We start from the raw sequence: 13,674 nt of genomic DNA on the forward strand, positions 1-13,674 counted from the left end.
ATAAAAGTGTTAAAAAAATAAAGATCAGCAGAGTGCCTGGCACATATTAAATGCTCATAAATGTTAATTTCATTATTGAAAGTGGCCGTTTTAGCCAACAGATTGACATTCAACCACTCCTTCTATAACCCATAAATCTAATAGTCTCTCAGCTGTTCAAAAACACACCAACCACATTTCTCTGTGTTTTCCAACACCAATGGTCAATTCTCTGTGGACACCAATTGGGTGCCCTACAAGTCAACTCAATTTTGACACTAATTACATGGAGTTAGCACAGACAGGTTAAGGGCTCAATCCCACAAGACTGCCCACACTTCAAAAACCAGTCACAAGTCACTGTACTTCTGACTGGCTAGTTATAAATGAGTTCCCATGATATAAACTGGTTTGATAATTTGCTAGAATGGTTCACAGAATCCAAGGAAATACTTCACTTATGTTTACAGGTTTATTAAAGGACACAGTAGCCAGATGGAAGAGATACTGAGGGCAAGGCATGGTATGGGGTGTGCGCATGGGGCTCCCATGCCCTTTCTGGGTGTGTCACCCTCCCACCAAGCCAGAAGCTCATCAAATTTCCCTGTTCAGGAGTTTTTACAGAGCTCAATCTCTAGCCCCACTCCCCTCCCAGGAGGCTGAAGATGGGGCTGAAAGTTCCAACCCTCTCATCATTTGGCCTTTCTGGTGATCAGCTCCACCCTGAGGCTAGGGGTCCCCACATTAAGTTACCTCATTAGTATAAATACAGGTTTGATCTAAAGGGGCTTGTTATAACAAAGACACTTCAATCACTTGGGAAGTTCCAAGGTTTTAGGAGCTCTGTACTAGAACAGAAATCTGAGGACAAAGACCAAACATATTTTTTACACCACAATATTTAACATACATATATAAAGGTTGCTCCAAAAGAGAGAAGAGTATTGCACCCACAGGTCCCACGCTGGCCCCTTCCAACTCCTAGGCACCCTTCCCTGATCACTGAGTTCTAGAAACAATTTTCAGCCTGTGTCAGTTACACCAAGGCCCTGTTCTGGTAATGCCCAGGCCTCCAGGCCTGGGTGCTCTGATGCCTGGAGGGTTGTCATAGGTCCTCGAGGTGGGGTGGGGGGTGGAGTGCCTGAGTCCCCTAGGATGTCCTCATACAGGCTTAGAACTGACCCTGAGGGCTGTCCTTGAGTCCCAGTCTGCTCCAGCAGGGTTCTGAGCAAGCCCACAGTGAGAGAAGGCTCTGCCCCAGGCTCAGGGAATGGGGTGGGGGGCTCCAACTCATCTGGGAGGTGTGTCCGCAGTAGAAGCAGGAGCTCAGCTGGAGCTAGGTCTGGTGGGCACAGGCGGCAAAGGAGGGGGAGGTGGGCATCAAGTCGACGGTGCTGGGCAAATTCAGCCAACAGCAGTTTGAAGATCTCACTTCGAAGCAAGGGACTGGAAGGGCTGAGGGCCAGGCCAGCCTCTAGAACCCGCTCCCACTGCTCCTTTTGCACCAGCTGTCCCACAGCTTGGAGCACAGCTTTGGGCCGCCCACTACCCAAGAGCAGGTCCAGCTCTAGTGCTTCCGGCCTAGTCCCATCCTTACCTAGTACTGCCAGGGCTCGGCGATAGAGGGGCAGCCCTGGACCCCCTGCCCCCCAGCCAGGCCCACCCTGCTGCTGTGCCAGCTCCACAAAGGGCGGTAGCCATTGTGGCTCCAGCCGGCAGAGGCACTGGCACAGGAGTTCAAAGAGGGGCAGCATCCCATTTGGTGGTTCCTTTCCAGTTGCTGTACCCGCCAGTACCTTCTTCCACACGTCAGGGGGAGCTTGGGACCTCAGCCTGCCATTCCCATCTGGCTGGAGCTGCAGGGCCCTGAGGATGGCACCCCAGGCTGCTGTAGGAAGGGTTTGGAAAATGGTGTTGAGCTGAGTCAGCTGGTCTCCCACCAACTCAGTCCTCAGCAGGCGAGCCACTTCGTGCTCTGCCAGCTCAGTCCAGCCAGCCTCCTCCTCATCCCCAGCCACCAGCTGGGCTTTGAGATGCTCTAAACCCCGGTAATCCCGAAGCTCGGCCCTCAGTGTGGTCAATAGTGTAGATGGGGATACGTGACCCTGGAGGATGGAGGCCAGGGCCTGAGGCGCCCGGAATGTGCTGTTGTGTCTCAGTTCCTCTGGGGTAAGCTGCGCACCCCGCAGGCTCCGACGCTGGTAATACTCACAGGCCTCCTCAAACACCAGGTCTTCAGCTGAAGGCAGCTCAAGGCCCTGCAGGGTGCCCCAGCCTACTCGAAACAGACCCAAGGCTGAAAGCAAACGAAGACCACCTCGGGTCTCCAGCTCTTCCTCATCTTCTGTGCCAGGGGCTGGGGGTTCCAGCAAATGTACTCGGTCTGTACTTAGGACCTTCCTCTCTAGCAGCTGCCCACTGCCCATGTCCAGAAGTTCTAATGTGGAGCCTAGCACACAGGCCAGAGTGCCATGAAATGTGCCCAGTGCTGCAGACCCTGCCAAACCAACAGGTGCCTCCTGCAGGGTGCCAACAGCCCGGGTACCACCGTGGGGCTGCACGAGGCTCACAGCGCCTCTGAAGTCAAGCCACAGCAGGCCATGGGGAGTTGGGGCCCAGGTATGTACAGTCAATGGCTGTCTGGGGGATAGCAGCCCAGGAAGGCCTCGGAGCAGGGTCCGGAAGTCCCATGTGTCCCCTCGTCCAGGATTTAGGCTTTTACTGTGGGAGAGGCCAAGACACGGGGCAGCCACCACCACCTTGCCCTTGCCTGGGCTCCAGATGAGCAGAATGTGGCCCACACCAGGCCAGGTGGTGGCAGTGGGCACTAGGAAGACGTCCTTGCGGGAGGCCAGCAGCCCGAAAAAGGGGCAGTGGTGCAGCAGGATGTGGGTTCGGCCCAGGTTGGTGCCGGCCTCCCCGCTGGGCTCCAGAGTCCGGACGCACACACAGTGGCTGAAAGCCACTGCGGGAGGCCCTACCTGGCCCTCAGAGCTGGCCTGACGCTCCTCGCACCACACGAGGCGGCCTCGGGGCGCCGCCACGGCCACTACGCGGGCTCCACCACCCGGACACAACTCGGTGCTCTGCAGCATCCGCCAGCCAGGCCCCATCTCAGCGCTCCACACCTCGGCTAGGCCACTCTCCCACACCAGGACCAGAGCCGGTCGCGCGGGCCACGGCAGGAAGAAGGCATCTAGCGGTGAGGACTGGCCAGCTGGCCAGGTACGTTCCAGCTCTGGGCCGGGTCCACGCACCGCGACCAGCAGCTGCGGGGCCGGCGCCCCCGGGGGTCGCAGCAGCAGCAGGTGGCGGCCGTCCGGGCTGCAGCGGACTCGGACAGCTGGGTCCCCAGCCAGCAACTCCCGGAGCTGGGCCGCGCCGCTGAAGTTGCTCAGGTCCGTGAGCAGGCGCAGAGTCCCGGCACGCTTCATGACGCCGCCCGCGCCGTAGCACACCCAGGCCCGCCGCCCCGTGGGGCGAGGCCCGGCTCTCAGTCAGGGTTCCCGCGGGAGGTCGAATGGGCTGAGACTTCCGTCCTACGCCGATGAGGTGAGCTAAGAGTCGGCCCCGCCTTTCCCGGCTAGCTCGGGACCTGCCCCTGTTTACGTCCGGCCCGCGCAACACCGCCCACCAGGGGCGGAGCCGGGGTGGGATCGGTGAGCCTCGCTGGGGGTGGAGCCTCCCGAGCATCCTAGGGTCTCAGCGACTTGGACCTCGCCAGCTCTTGGGACGCTCTCTGAGATGTAGGCCCGCAGCCCCAGGGCCCAGAGACTGACTCAGGAATCAGGATTCCAGCCCTCTCAGCCTTGAACTGATAGCGTCCAACTCCCAAGGCTTCCCTTTCCTCCAAGCCTCGCTCTCTCTCACACAGATTTATTCACCCATTTATTCATGAATTTTTTTTACTGAGTACTTACTAAATTCCAGGCTCTGAGTAGATAACCTGAACAAAAGAGAAAACCTCAACTTAATGGAGATGACAATCTAGTGGAAAACAATAATAATAATAATAATAATAATAATAATAATAATAATAATAATAATAATAATAATAATAGCTAGTACTTCCTTAGCACTTATTGTGTGACCCACCCCACCCACCCCATCTCCTTTTACAGATAAGAAAAACGAAGCAAGAGAGATAAATGGACCGAGATCACACAGCTATTAAGCGGTAGAGGTGGGATTTGAACCATAGGCAATCTGGGTCCAGAATCACCAAACCACTTTACCATATCAACAGTTCATCACCCAAACTAACATTTTGCTAGAAAACAAAATATATACTTCAATAGCATGGAGTCTGTGTGTAATCTCTCCAGCAACACCTACATATTGACATGCAGGAGTCCTTTCCATTCCTGACTGCCTTCTCAGGGTATTCTTCCCTCTTCCTTGAGCCTTACCTCTTCCTCCCTTTCCACACAACTTCCCTGAGAACTGCATCCATTTCTATTTCATTAGCCTCATTCTGTCCTCTTGCTCTCAGGATAGAAACACCCTCCAGTCTGTCCTATCTTAGTAGTCACTGTTTCATTCTCATCTCCAAACTTTACCTCTACCACTCCCTCTCCCTTTTCTTTCACAGTCTTGCAAAGATCCTCTAGCACTTGTTGCCTCTACTTTTTCTCCTTCCATTCACTCTTCAAACCATTACTTATCTGAAGTAGATTTTCCCGAGGTCTTTAAGTTATTTTAATTTCCTTTTCTCTTTGAGACATTTGACGGCTTCCTTATTGAAAGTCCCTCCTGTGGTTTCCAAAGCATCTTTCTCCTCTACTTTTCCTCTTTTTCAGACAGTACTGTCTGCAGAATTTTGTTTGCCATTGGTTCCTCTTCCTCCACGAGCCTTTAAATGCTGGTTTTAAATTCCATTTGGAGCCCTTTTCTCTTTTTTCTCCCTTATTATTATTTTTGTTAACCCTCTTCTTAGGCCATTTCTTCCCTTCTAATGGCGTGGACCATTACCACTAAGCCAATGGCTCCAAAATGTTTATCTACAGCCCAATATCTCTGCTGAGTTTCAATAAAGGATATCCAAATGTCTACTAAATATTCCTGCCTGGATGTCTCATGGGCATTTCGGTCTCAACATGTCCTAAACATCATCTTCTTCCTCAAATTTGCTCCTCCTCCAGCTGTTCATAGTTGCCATAGGATTTTTTTAATTGTTGTATCCTCACTTTAAAAAAAAAACTACATTTTTAAAATTGAAGTAAAGTTGATTTACAATATCATATAAAACTACATACTTTTTGAGGCTTTATGTTTAGCTATATTTCTGGTGGATACATACATGCATGAGTGCACAAAAGCACGAACACATGTATGTACCATTGTATTTTTAATTTTTTTCTTCCAGTTTCATTGAGATATAATTGACACACATGACTGTATAAGTTTAAGGTGTACGGCACACAATTTGACTTACATATATCATGAAATCATAACCACACTAAATTTTAGTGGACATCCATGGTCTCATATAGATATAAAATTAAAGAAAAAGGAAAAAATGTTTCCCTTGTGATGAGAATTCTTAGGATTTATTAACAAATTTCTTGTGTAACTTACAGTAGTGTTAGTTATATTTATCATGTTGTACATTATGTCATATCCTCACTTTTAGAGTAGAGTCTGGCACAAATAAAGACTTCAATAGATGTTTGGTGAAAAAGTGAGTAAGCTTAAGTAGGCATGTTTGCATGTGTGATATCACTTAGGAACCTTTTGATTAAGAGTTACAGAATAGTTACAGAAGTAGGATATCTTAAGGAAAAATGAAATTTACTAGAACATTAGGGCATCACAGAATATTCAGGAGATGAAGAACAGGCTTGGAAAATGCACAGGAACCAAAACACTCTCTGAAGGCGAAGAAATAGGATGCACAACTGTTTTTCATCAGGAACCAAACATCCAGGATACCACAGTTCCTGGTGCTACATGATGAGGTCACTGCACTGGTGGACAGAACCTGTTATGAATGAATTCTGACCATCTTTTCATCTTTGCATCTATTGATCAAGAAGCCCTTGGAAGCTGTACCTAGTGGCCAAACCCAGGTCATATGAGCTCACTTTACTTGATTGCCCAGGTCCCAGTTTTCCACCGAGACTATACACAAAGGAAGAGGCCCCCAGAAAAAGAGGGGGAAGGTTCAGTGCTGGATAACCAAACCAATATGACATAGACTTTTTAGACATCCCCATTTTCCAGATAGAAGACTAAGGCTCAGAGAGCTCCAAATGTCAAGTCATAGAGCTAGGAAGTAGCCCCCCTGGGATTCATTCCCACAGTATCTCCATAGGTAGTGTTTTTACCTACTCAGTCTATGGACTTCTAACCTTAACCTCTTCTGAATCTGTATTTAATTCACTTCTCACCAGTGTATTGTGTTGTTTCAGGTTCATACTTTATCGTTTCCTTTTCTCCTCTCCTCTAAGACTTGACTTGACCTTCCCCCAGGAAGCCTCCAGAGACTGAAATGGACTTTTCCCTTCTCTGGCATTTCAGGGCATTTATAACTTGAGCCTGTCTAAGCTTGCCCTCGATAATTCACTGTCTGATATTTAAAACTTTGATTTAATGTTTAATTGCTATCTATCTATCTATCTAATCTATCAGTTTGTTACAATATAATCTCAATAATTATAATTTGTTGTTTTTCTTCTGTAGTTTGTTTTTTCTCCCAGAATTTGGTATCCAGTAGGTGCTCAACAAAGATTTGTTAAAATGAATTCAGATATGGGAAGGGCTCTTTCAGCTGTGCAGGAGACTTCTAACTGGTGTTCAGGAACTCACCTCAAGATGTCCTCCTCTTGCCCTTCTTACTCTTTTTTATATCCTATTAGGGTACAACTTTTTACTACTAATCATATTTTATGTTACTGTGTAAATAGACAAGAAAAATTAAAATCTTCCTGAGCTTTTGGGTCACTAAGAACTTTTCTCTGATAGATCTGGGCTCAAACTCTTCTTCAACTCTTACTAACTCTAGAACATAGGGCAAGCTATTTAATGACTCAAAAACTTTGTTTCGTTATCTGTGAAGCACGTATTCTATAAAGTCATTGTAAGGAGACACGTGCACAGGTACTCACACACTGCCGGGCGTCTTTTTTAATCTCCCACTCTGCATATAAGAAAACTGAGACTAAGAGAGGTAACTTGCTAAGTTGACACAGCTTTACACGGTGATTCGCAGATAGTAGGCACGCTATACATGTAAGTTGAATGAGTTTGTTTCCAATCTTACACTTACAGTGTTGTAATAAATAGGTTATATATATATTTCCGAACTTTGCCAGTGTTCCTAGAGAATATTGAAGTGCAACTACTTATTTCAGAGTCGGCCATATTAAAAAGAAAAACCTGCTAATGCAACTTGCATCCAGTAGACCCTCGATAGTTGTTTCTTTTCCTAATTTCTTTCTCGCGGTGCATTTCGGGAGTCGTAGTCTTTGTGATGCTTGCTGGGAGTCGTGGTCTGAGCCAGTCTCAGGAAGCGGGCGCGAGCTAACCTATCACACGGCGGGCTTTAGGACCCCGCGAGGCACGGCGAGCTGGGGAAAGGGTCGGGGGAGGTCGGGAGCGCGTCCGTGAGCCCGGAGCGGCGGCCGCGTCGGTGGCGTCGGGAGCGAGCGGGCCCGTGAGCGGCGCGGGTGGTGGAGGAGGAGCCCGGGGCTCGGTAAGCGGTGCCGGCCCGGGCCGGTCTCCGAACCTGGCCAACCTCTGCGGGTCCTGCCATACTAGGCCTTGGCCCCGAGGCGGCTCTGGGGGCGGGGCCTGCGCTCGCCTAGGGGACGATGGGGGTGACGGGGGGAGAGAGAGGGAGGACAGCTGCTGAGGCGGGCGGAGGCTGCGTGCGGCTGGGAGGCTGGGCCTGGGGCGGCAAAGCGGAGTCGAGTGAGAAGCTGCTCGCTCCTCCTGCGGCCGGTCCCTCCCACTCTGGGTCCCTGCTGGGCCCTCCTGGCAGCTGAGGCGCTGACCTTTGACCCTGGCATGGGGTGACCCTGACCTCTCAAGCTACCTTGAAAGCTTTTCCTCCCAGGTTGTTCCCACCCCTGGTTGGCCTTCAGCCCAGCCTGGCCCGGGGGTGAAGAAGGCAGGGGGCAAGACTACTGAGAAGGTCTAGAGGAAGGCCTGAAGTCTTCAGGTGTCCCATAAGGGTCCCTTCCTGTCCTTTACAGGCTCTGAGCGCTGGGCTTCAGCCCACCCTTAACACACAATAAGTGAAGCTACTGTGTTTTCTCCGGGTTACGTGGTGTGAGCCTGAGAAACGAACCTGTTCCCATGCAGGGTGCAGGGAAGAAACGGGGAAAAACTGGTTCCCTGGGGAAGGAAAACTATCAGAAGCTGAGGAGTCTGCCTCTGGAGATGGGGAAGTAGAAACTTGGGCCAGGCCTGAATAAATGTTTCTGGATCATCCGATTCTCCTCAGTTCTTCCTCTCCAGAAAACATTTTGAGCTTAGTGAGAGCTGTTTCTTTGCTGTTCTGTACTTTCACTGACTTTGTAAACAAGGGCAAGTATGATTTGTGTCCCTGCCCTTAACTTAGAACAAATTAATTAGATTATTTTGGGTGTGTCTTTACTTGGACTTGTATGCACGGTATTTCCTATGTGAAAGCTTTCCAGATAGCAGATCAGTCAGGCTAGAGAAAGGTGAATCCTTTTTAGGATTGTAAAGGGGAACTCTCATCTTTCCTTAGTGAATAGGGGAGCCTTTAAGGTGTTTTCATTGGATGTTTAGGCACTGTAATTCATTCACTCATTCAACGTTTGTGTAATAATAATAAAACCTCTTGAAAACTCAAAATGCAGTTCTTATGAAAGTTGGACTTTCACATAGAGCCAAGCTCAAGAATCCATAAAATTTGGGGAAAATAGCCAAATAACAAATTGATCCAGAATATCGGAGGGTGAACTGTTTATTCAGCATGCATTCATTGAACACTTATTGTGTAACTGTACTGGGTTAGAAATATGAGTATCTTTTCTTAGGAACATCAGGGAGACATATTCATATGAAAATTGTGGTGCTGTGTGTTACTTATCCATTTAAAGAAGTTTATACAGTGTGAGGGAAATGTTACCATTGTCTGGAGAGTCAGGGAAATCTTTAAGGGAGGAGATATTAAGCTGGGTATTGGAAGATGAGTAGGAGCTTGCACAAGAAAGGAAAGGTTATTCCGGCTAGAGAGAACAGCATGAACAAAGGTGTGGTGAAAGTGTGAGGGGAAAAAAAATTAACATGACGCTCAAGTGTTAGAAAATTTGTCCAAAACAGGATGTGTGGTGGGAAAATCGCCAGGGGGTGAGACTGAAATGAGTAGGGAGCCATTGGAGCTTTTAATGTTAGGGAGTGACAGAAGTGCAGATTAAAGTAATGAGAGATGAAGCAGGGAGACTAAGAGTTGTTGCAGTTGACTGAGAGTAAATAAAGTGTGACAGTGGGAATGAAGAGGAGGGGATGGGTTTTAGAAGTATTTCTGAGACAGCTGCAATAGGACTTAGTGACTGGGGAGAGACAGTAAAGTTTTCTAATTTGAGAAATTGAGTAAATGCAAATTTCACTGATCAGGATATGGATTAGAAAAGGTAGAGCAGATTTTTTTAAGGGTTAGGATGGCTATAGTAAAAGGTGCAGGGGAGGCAGTCTGGTCTGCTGAGATCAAGTTGATTGTGGGGTATGCACATGGAGAGATGTCAGTAGGCAGCTGAAAGTAAGGAGGCCTGGTGAGCTTATTATCTTAACAATAGCTCTGAGTAAGTGAGAATATATATGAAAAAATCCTGGGAAAATGTTTATTTTGTTTCTTTATAAGGAAGTATTAGAATATGCACTTATTCCACTTAATAGCTTTCCAAGGCAGGGGCCATAACTCAGTAACTTTGCATCCCTTTTTCTCTTATGCTATACCTGTGTTGTTATAAGGTTTCGATAAATGTTAGTTATTAAGGTAGCAGGAAATCAATTTGCTTTGCCAGGTTGCAGTTACCTTTTGGGCTTTCCTTAAGAAGAGTATGGGAGTTTGTTTATAATTTTTGTTTTATACTTAGGGGGTATTCTTGGGACTTGTATGGTTCAACAGGAAAGGAAATGAAGACAGTATGAGTGACGTTGTGCTGTTTGAGGAAATTCAGGGCTTGAGCAGGAGATAGACAGTATTAATTTATAAGAGGCTCCTGCTCACTGAAAAGAGGATCTTGTGAGTTCTCATTCTGGGAGATGTCAGAAAAATGTGATTTTCAATCCGAGTTTCCTGAAATCCTGTCAATTTGAAGTTGATGCTTCCTACTGTAGGTGCAAGTGCATTCCTTCATGTGTAAAATCACTTAAAGGAACCTGAGATAGTCATGTTTATCTAAACCTCTTCATCTGTATTATTTGTGAAAGTAGGCAGACTCAGTAGATTCTGATGGGATTCGATTGAATTCTCTTCTGTGAAACTAGTTCACTTCTAGTAGTTACAGATTGTGGCTGATTCCCAGAGTAGAGATTGGGGAATTCCTGTTTTGCCACTTGTTGCTTAGTCTTGGAGAAGTCCCCGAGTTAATTCCACTTTCAAACACCCACTCAGAGGTGAGTGCTGTCCAGAGCACACACAAGGTATGGACACTGCCCTGTAGTGCCTCAGGTGTTTATTACTAAAGCAGGCTGGTTCTTTCCTAGCATTGAGAAAATAGGGATGATGCTTGTCAGATGATGTCCTGTGTTGACTGACTTTTCTTGGGTAAAGTGGAACTGTTGATATTATAGATATCCATTTGGAGTTTCCATAGAACTGGAGGTAGAAATGCCTAGCATTCTCTTAAATGCTTATAGTGCTACTATTTACCTTTGGGGAGTGTGGGATGATTTGCAGAAGGACATAGGGAGCAGATAACTTGCCTAAAGAAAAAAAAATTGCATCTAGAGGAACTTTTTTAGGAGAGTCAGGGCAGGAGACTTTCTGGCTTTAGAAACATATTGCCTCCTCTTGTTTATTCGGTGAACGACTCCTGGTCAGACAGTGGAGAGGTGATATTTGACTCAGCCATAATTGCTGGACAGGTAGGATTTTCATCTCCTTCACTAGGCATTATAGATTACTATAGTCAGTGTATCTTGTAGTGATCTTTCAGACATGGGCATCCTGGGGCTAAGATCCTAAGGAAAGGCGATGCCATTGTTAAGTTAAAATGGGGAGAATGAGATGGAAGTAGGTGAGGATTGCTTGCTCCCAGTGCCTCTTCTAGAAATGGCAGTTTTATTCATTCTCTCAGAGTTATCTGTCCAGATGCTCCTTTTCTTTTAAAGCCTGGTTTAAGGCTTAGATGAGTATATCTCAAACTTTAGTGAGCATCAGAATTATTTGGGGCAGGGTTTTTCAACCTTGGCATTACTGACATTTTTTTTTTTTTTTTGGAGTGAAGGTAGATTTATTCAGAGAGATACATTGAAAGGCAAGAGAAAGGCCACAAGGTGTGGGGGTTGGGTGCTCAGATTAAAAGTAGGTACGCACAGAATGTGGGCCATCTCTGAAGAGGGAAGAGAGAGAAGGGTGGCTGCGAGGCATGGTGTTGCTGGTTTTTTTATGGGCTTTTATGGGCTTGGTGGCTTCATATGCTAATGAGTGGAAGGACCAGTCTAAGGGGAAGGGGCTGGGATCCCAGAAAGTTGGCCATTTTCCACTCTTTGACCTTTTGTGGCTAGCCTTGGGATTGCCATGGTGCCTGTGGGCGTGTTACTCACCATGTTAATATATTACAATGGGCTTATAATGAAGCTCAAGATCTGCTAGAAGTTAAATCTCTCATCATCCTGAGCCTCAAGGCCTACTGGGGGTTGAATGTTTCACCATTTTGATGTTAATTGCTGTAGCATTCCTTGAATGGCTGTGCCCTGCCTTCTTCCTGTCTCATTCCCCCCTTTGAGATTTTACTCCCATAATTTTATGGGGTTGCAGAGGGGCGAAGGTCCATCTTCTAAAACTGCTTCCGGGCTGAGTAGGGGCGTTGACTCTGCCTATCAGGGAGTAAAAAGTCTCTGAATCCCTAATCTAGGGGCCCCAGGGGCAGGACAGCCTTTTGTTTTTGCATCCAAGGGCTGAGGGTGTGGGCTGGAATCCTTGCACAGCCATCATCTGATGTGCGGCTGCTGTAACCCACTGTTTCCATTGACTTCTGAGGAATTTTCTTAAAGATGAAACAACTTTGTAACAACAGTCTGACATTTTAATCAGGTTGCCAATTACTTGCCACGTGGTCTTAATTTGGATGTCCGAGTGGTCACCTTGGTGGATCTTCACAAGTCCAAAGAGAGAGAGTGATAGAGGAGAGAATGACAAAAGATCAAGGGGAGACAAGCCTTGGGCTCCTTCATGGCTAGAGAGATGGTCTACCAGATCCTGCAGGCAGCGTCAACCTCCACCTAAGGGCTACTCGAATCTGCACGGTGCGGGAGAAACCCCCTGCCACCCTCCGAAGAGAGGGTAGCCGTAACCCAATAGGCGGATCGAGATTATGCCCTTTGAACCCTGCTTCTTTATGTAAATGCCCCACACGTTGGGCGCCAGAGAAATGATGCAGGAAAACAGATGTGGGGCATGAGAAGGACTGTGTCCCAGGTCTCGGTTGAACCCCTGGGAAGTGCCCCGCCAAGTGTGGGTCCTTGGCTTCACGCAGGAAAGAATTCAAGAGCGAGCCACAGTTGAGTGAAGGTAGATTTATTCAGAGAGATACATTGAAGGTCAAGAGAAAGGCCACAAGGTGTGGGGTTGGGTGCTCAGATTAAAAGTAGCTGCACACTTCATAGACAGAATGTGGGCCATCACCGACGAGGGAGAGAGAGAGAGGGGCGGCCCATTACTGACTTACTGGGCCAGGTAATTCTTTGCTGTGGAAACTGTCCTGTGTACTTTAGGATGTTTAGTAGCACCCCTGGCCTCTGCCCAGTTGGTGCCAGTAGTACCTCCCCTCCCAGCTGTGACAACCAAAAATGTCCAGGTATTGACAGATCTCCCCCTGGGAGGCAAAATTGCCCCAGTTGAGAACCATTGACTTGGGGTGATTTTTTGGGAGGGGTGGGGGACATAATTAGGTTTATTTATTTTTTTATTTTTAGAGGTACTGGGGATTGAACCCAGGACCTTGTGCATGCCAAGCATGCACTCTACCACTGAGCTATATGCTCCCCCCAACTTGGGGTGATTGTTAAAAATGTAGACTTAATTCTTATCTTGAAAAGTCTATTTCAGTAGTGGGGAGAGGGAGTTTAGGAGTCTATATTTCCAGGAGGCCTGCCAGGACATTCTGAAACATGTGATCACAGCTCTGCAGGGGTAAAAATTTTCTCTCTTAAGCTGAGCACTGTACAGAATTTATACGTACTTGAGTTGCTCTCCATTTCATCTTTCTGTGTTTTACAGTCTCTTTCCATTCATTATCAAGTTTTGGTGAAGAATTATCCTCAGAGCACTGACTTAGCTCAATTAAAATAGTATGGATTAGATCCTGTAGTGGATATCAGTGTGTTTCAGCCCCTTTTTTTCCAATTACTATATTGGATGCATCTATTAACTTGGTTAGACACTCAGATTCTTCCTTTCAAGTTTTCTAATATTCTATTAATTTGTCTATCTCTTTTTCACTTTACCGTGATCAGTATTTATACACATATGCATGCATCAGTTATCTTTTACTTTCT

General features: G+C 47.1%; 2 protein-coding genes across 3 annotated transcripts in view; one reads left to right on the forward strand and one right to left on the reverse strand.

Moving 5' to 3' along the window:
• Positions 1-437: 437 nt before the first annotated feature.
• HPS6 (HPS6 biogenesis of lysosomal organelles complex 2 subunit 3) lies at positions 438-3,565 on the reverse strand. The gene has a single exon (XM_032491043.1). It carries the CDS (start codon positions 3,411-3,413, stop codon positions 1,002-1,004), a length of 2,412 nt encoding a protein of 803 aa, XP_032346934.1. The 5' UTR covers positions 3,414-3,565; the 3' UTR covers positions 438-1,001.
• Positions 3,566-7,508: 3,943 nt separating this feature from the next.
• ARMH3 (armadillo like helical domain containing 3) overlaps positions 7,509-13,674 on the forward strand; it is a 152,824-nt gene continuing 146,658 nt past the window's right edge. Inside the window, exon 1 of one of the 2 annotated variants that reach the window (XR_004323817.1) lies at positions 7,509-7,672. The gene's annotated coding sequence lies outside the window, so the exon portion shown is untranslated. The remainder of the gene's footprint in view (positions 7,673-13,674) is intronic. The other variant, XM_032491046.1, reaches the window with a different exon arrangement.

This window comes from Camelus ferus, chromosome 11 (genome assembly GCF_009834535.1).
Source record: "Camelus ferus isolate YT-003-E chromosome 11, BCGSAC_Cfer_1.0, whole genome shotgun sequence".
NCBI classification, from domain to species: Eukaryota; Metazoa; Chordata; class Mammalia; order Artiodactyla; family Camelidae; genus Camelus; species Camelus ferus.

Coding starts and splice junctions, on each gene's coding strand:
- HPS6 (XM_032491043.1), bottom strand. CDS start 3,413: ATGAAGCGTGCCGGGACTCTGCGCCTGCTCACGGACCTGAGCAACTTC.